At 40.2% G+C, this 6,000-nt stretch overlaps 1 protein-coding gene across 1 annotated transcript; it reads left to right on the forward strand.

The window, feature by feature from the left end:
- Positions 1-753: 753 nt before the first annotated feature.
- On the forward strand, positions 754-3,085 carry LOC133796492 (heat shock 70 kDa protein). Its single transcript, XM_062234025.1, has one exon. It carries the CDS (start codon positions 948-950, stop codon positions 2,895-2,897), a length of 1,950 nt encoding a protein of 649 aa, XP_062090009.1. The 5' UTR covers positions 754-947; the 3' UTR covers positions 2,898-3,085.
- Positions 3,086-6,000: the final 2,915 nt, after the last annotated feature.

Below are 6,000 nucleotides of genomic sequence, written 5' to 3' on the forward strand. Positions count from 1 at the left end.
AAATAATTTTTTTTAATTTTGCAGAATAATAGAAAATTAACCCTTCTCATTTTTCAATACGAACCCAATATCCTTATTTAAAATTATTTAACATAACTAAAAAAATAGTTTCACAATTCTTACTATTAAAAAATGCAAAATTAACAGAGTTAAATTTAAAATTCTATTTTTACTAGTTATATCATTTTAAACTTTGTTTTTCCTATATTTAACTAACAATTAAATATTATATAAACTTACAAATACTTGTTAATTATACTGAGTAATTTTAAACTTAATAGTTTGGCTATCAAAATATGTAAGAGACTGAATTAGTATATTATCAATTATATACTTAGCTAGTTTTTTTAAAAAACGACAACACTTTTTAGAATTTTCAACATAATAAATATATTTATGTTATTTAAATGATCACTTACTATATGAAAATTGTAAAAGTTAATATTTATTCATATTTTTTTGTTAAAGAAAGAAAATAGCGTTGATGAGTAAGTAGAGTATTGCAACGAAGGGGACAGGGACACCAGGCTCCAGCCATATGGCATATACAGTGATTCAGCCCATCCGGTGGAATCCAAAATGGGCCTAAAGCGGCCCAATATAAGCCCATGAAAAGGTGTTTGCACGTGTGTAGCTTTCCGGGCCTTCTAGAGATTACTACGCTAAAGAAGAAGGAACGTAAAATAACTCCAGAAGTATCTACTCAATGACGGTGGTTGGTCCATTGCTGACCAATACGACTCTGTCTTCTCCTTCTCGTTCCCTCTGGATTTTTCTTCAAATTTCTATAACACATTTATATATAAATGCTAATCCGTCTCCGCAACCATCTCAGACTCGAAAAACAAACAAAGCAAACATAACAACAAAACCAAATTCCATTCTTACGACAAACTTCTCTTCATTCCCTCTTTTTACTCCAAACCCAGCGCTTGAAAACTCATTCCATGGCTTCCAAAACCGAAGGCAAGGCCATTGGTATCGACTTGGGTACCACCTACAGCTGCGTTGGTGTGTGGCAAAACGACCGCGTTGAGATCATAGCCAACGACCAAGGTAACCGAACCACTCCTTCTTATGTTGCTTTCACTGATACCGAACGGTTAATCGGTGATGCCGCCAAGAACCAGGTTGCCATGAACCCTCAAAACACAGTCTTTGATGCCAAGAGGTTGATTGGGCGACGATTCTCTGACCCTTCGGTGCAGAGCGACATGAAGCACTGGCCTTTTAAGGTCGTTGCCGGCCCCGGCGACAAGCCCATGATTGTCGTTAACTATAAAGGCGAAGAGAAACAGTTCGCGGCTGAAGAGATTTCGTCAATGGTTCTTGTAAAGATGAAGGAGATCGCTGAAGCTTTTCTGGGTCAGACTGTAAAGAATGCCGTCGTTACTGTTCCGGCGTATTTCAACGATTCTCAGAGGCAAGCAACCAAGGACGCCGGTGCCATTTCCGGGCTTAACGTGATGAGAATTATTAACGAGCCTACTGCGGCCGCCATTGCTTATGGGCTTGACAAGAAGGCTTCCCGGTCCGGCGAACAGAACGTTCTGATTTTCGATCTTGGTGGTGGAACCTTCGACGTTTCACTCCTCACTATTGAAGAAGGAATCTTCGAAGTGAAGGCCACCGCCGGAGATACCCATCTTGGTGGTGAAGATTTCGATAACAGGCTTGTGAATCACTTTGTGGCAGAGTTCAAGAGAAAGCACAAGAAAGATGTCAGTGGCAATGCCAGAGCTTTGAGAAGGTTGAGAACGGCATGCGAGAGAGCAAAGAGGACTCTTTCGTCGACCACTCAAACGACAATCGAAATCGACTCCCTTTACGAAGGTATTGATTTCTACTCTACTATTACTAGAGCAAGGTTCGAAGAAATGAACATGGACTTGTTTAGAAAATGTATGGAACCTGTGGAGAAGTGTTTGAGGGACTCGAAGATCGACAAGAGTCATGTCCATGAGGTCGTTCTCGTTGGTGGGTCGACGAGGATTCCCAAAGTTCAGCAGCTTCTGCAAGACTTCTTCAACGGCAAGGAACTCTGCAAAAGCATAAACCCTGATGAGGCCGTTGCTTATGGGGCTGCAGTCCAAGCTGCGATTCTTAGTGGCGAAGGGAATGAGAAAGTCCAAGACTTGCTTCTCCTCGATGTCACTCCTCTCAGCCTCGGACTCGAAACTGCTGGTGGTGTAATGACAGTCTTGATTCCGAGGAACACAACGATTCCAACCAAGAAAGAGCAAATTTTCTCGACTTATTCTGATAACCAGCCTGGAGTTTTGATTCAGGTTTATGAAGGTGAGAGAGCCAGAACCAAAGACAACAACCTTCTTGGCAAGTTCGAGCTCACTGGCATTCCTCCGGCTCCCAGAGGTGTTCCTCAGATTAATGTCTGCTTCGACATTGATGCTAATGGTATTCTGAATGTTTCTGCGGAGGATAAGACTGCTGGTGTCAAGAACAAGATTACTATCACCAATGACAAAGGAAGGTTGAGCAAGGAGGAGATTGAGAGATTGGTACAAGAGGCAGAGAAGTACAAGGCTGAAGATGAGGAGGTGAAGAAGAAGGTTGATGCTAAAAACTCTTTAGAGAATTATGCATACAACATGAGGAATACCATTAAGGATGACAAGATTGCCGGGCAGTTGGACCCTGCTGACAAGCAAAAGATCGAAAAGGCTATCGACGAGGCGATCGAGTGGCTTGACAGGAACCAATTGGCTGAAGTTGATGAGCTTGAAGACAAGTTGAAGGAGTTGGAGGGGATCTGTAATCCTATTATAGCGAAGATGTACCAAGGTGGTGGTGGTGGTGATGTGCCTATGGGTGGTGCTGCTGAGATGCCTTCTGGTGGGGCTGGTGGAGCCGGGCCTAAGATTGAAGAAGTGGACTAAGAAGTTTGGAAGAACATGGAAGTTGTCTCTTTAGTTTCTGCTGCTTGCTCCGTTTTGAGACAAATTGGGCGTGTCTTGTTAAAAAATTAGTTTTAGTAGTGTGTTTTAAATAATTTTCAGTCTTGAAAACTATGTGTGTACAAGTTTTTCTTTGTTTTTTAGATCAACGATAAAATAATTTTTGACAAGTTTTTGTCATGTTTTGCTTTTATGATTTAGCCATAATTCGTTTTATAATTTCTTTAAGGCTTGTTATCTACTGGAGGGTTTGCTGATCATCAAACAATGAGCCAATCATTGGCAATTAGTTTATTTCAAAGAAACAAAAATTATACAACTAGTTTAATAATTTTTCTTTCAAGTGTGTGATACCTCCAGTTCCCACAAAGTTAGAGTAGTTCTTATAAAAAGAGAGAGAGAGAACTTTCTCAGTGTTAAACTTTGTTTCAGTAACTGACTTTGTAACTGCAACAGAGTCATGACATACAGATTTATTTTCGTTTGCCCTGTATTATAATGACTCGTTTTCATAAAGACTTGCACACACACTTAATGCATTAAGTGACATTACATGATAAAATTATACCAACGGAAAAAAATCTCACATTTTTATTCTAGTATTCTTTGGATTATTAATAACACCCCTATCATAAATTTCCCTCTTTTTCTCTCATTGTCTTCTCCCTCTCGATCTCTCACGTTTTCCCTCTCAGGCTCTTGTTCACAAAAAAAAAAAAAAGCAGCTTAATCTATATAAATTTTTTAGTTTATTTCAGCAAGTTGTGAATCATTTCAAGACAAGGGCTTCATTTTAGATTTCGGATAAAAATCGTATGGGTAAGTATATATTTGTTATATTTAGTGAGGAAGCTTGTTTATCAACATTGATTTTGCTATTTCGAACAGATCTGTGTATGATTTCATGTTTTATTGTAATTTTTCACTATTGGAATGAATTTTCATTCCTTTCTTGGTTTTTTCTGGGTTTTTTGTCCGCCTCGATATGACTCGATGGTCCTCGATGGATCTCGATAAATCCTCATGTATTATATTATTTGTATACCTCGATATGCCTCGATGAGCCTCGATGGGTCTCGATAATATCCTCACATAAGGGGTAATGGCTACCTCGATATGCCTCAATGAGCCTCGACGGGTCTCAAAAACATCCTCACATAAGGGGAAATGGCTACCTCAATATGCCTCGATGAGACTCGATGGGTCTCGATAAAATCCTCACATAAGGGGAACTGGCTACCTCAATATGTCTCGATGAGCCTCGATAGAGGCATAAAACTTAATTATGTAGTATTGCCTCGATTGGAGTCAATGGGCCTCGATGGGTTGCCCTCGATAGTGTGATAGTTTGACCTCGATAGAAATCGACATTTTGCTGTTGTATGTTGTAGTTTAATTTTTTGACCTTTTTTTTTTGTTTTTTTGTTTTTTTGTTGCAGATTCGACTGTTTCCGTATTTGTTGCATTCAATGGTGTTTGGGAATTCGAAAATAGGGATTGGATTTTCAAGGATGCTGAAAATCAAGTTTTGCCCGTGGAGAAGGGTGTGACGTATGAGCAACTGCTTGACATTCTGTACAATGAGCTTGAAGTGGATAAATGTGTGCATGACTTGAAAATTGAGGTCTCGTACACATGCATATCACAATCTGTCAAACCTACCATTATAAAAAATGATAGGCATGTGTGTGCATTCATTGGGTTAGCATCGAAATCTGTAGAGAAGCTCATTCCTCTATGTGTGACATTGATTAAGAAGGGAGGTATAAGAAATGCATCGGCTTCTGCCAGCGTTAATAAAGAAGAGTTCGATTTGAAGAGAACATTTCTCCTCCATGTCATGGTTTCAAAGGAACTCAAGGTGACGTTGGAACATGTGTTCATGAGACAAATCCAGACGTTATAGTCCATGATGATATCCCAGTTAGAGATCCGCCAAATGTGCATGACACGACGAAGTACGATCCCTATGGCTACGATCCTTATGTCAATAACGATCCTGTTGCTGATGCAACAGATCTTGGTGGGCCAGATGTTAGGGCAGATTTTCTAACGCAGAGTTCAAATGTTATGGTAGATGAGGATCGCAGAATAGAAGATCGGCAAACACCTGGGACCGGCAGTAGTCGTTCAGGTCCAAGAAGAACCGATGATAGTTTTAGATGGAGTTCTCCATTGGACTTAGGTGAAGATCGTAGAACATGGAGTGCTCCCATGTTCACCAAAGAGGATATAGAGGCCTCACATCAACATCATTCCTCAACCAGCAAAGATTCAGGAGAATTGCACCTTGGGAAGTTCTTTCAGAACAAGCTTGAATTGAAAACCAAAGCATCCATATTTGCGATGAAGAATAATTTTGAGTTTATGGTGAAGAAATCTGGGACTGATGTGTGGTACATTACCTGCAAGGATCCTGATTGTGGTTGGAGATTGAGGGGTAAGAAAAAAATGCGATCTGAAATGTTTGAGATTACTGTATACAACGAAGTACACACTTGCTCACAAGAAATTCGAGATAAAGACCACCGTCAAGCATCACTGTGGGTTGTTGGGCACCTAATCAAGAGGAAATTTGCTACCGATGGTACTCGGTACATGACAAACAACATAAGGGAGGACATGAAGCACCATTTTGGGGTCGAAATGAGCTATGAGAAGGCGTGGAGATGCAAAGAAAAGGCTCTTATGTATGTCAGAGGGACACTTGAGGAATCATACTCCAAGTTACCTGGATACCTGTGTCAGTTGGACCATAAGAACCCAGGTACAATTACTGATTTTGTAGCAAAAGATGGTCGTTTCTTGTATTGCTTCTTTTCCCTCGGTGTTTCTAGGCGTGGTTTCCAGTACTGTCGTCCTGTAATTTGTGTGGATGGCACATTCTTGAAGAATAAGTATGGTGGCCACATGCTCTATGCTGTTGCGTTGGATGCAAACAACCAATTGTTTCCAATTGTGTTTGCATTGGTGGACAGTGAGAACCATAACTCTTTGACTTATTTCATGAGAAAATTGAAGGAAGCCATAGGGGACGTTGAGAACCTTGCTTTTGTATCGGACAGACATAAAAGCATTAATCATG

Source organism: Humulus lupulus, chromosome 8, assembly GCF_963169125.1.
Source record: "Humulus lupulus chromosome 8, drHumLupu1.1, whole genome shotgun sequence".
Lineage (NCBI taxonomy): Eukaryota > Viridiplantae > Streptophyta > Magnoliopsida > Rosales > Cannabaceae > Humulus > Humulus lupulus.

Excerpts from the sequence above, each read along its gene's own strand:
- LOC133796492 (XM_062234025.1), top strand. The coding sequence starts at position 948 with ATGGCTTCCAAAACCGAAGGCAAGGCCATTGGTATCGACTTGGGTACC.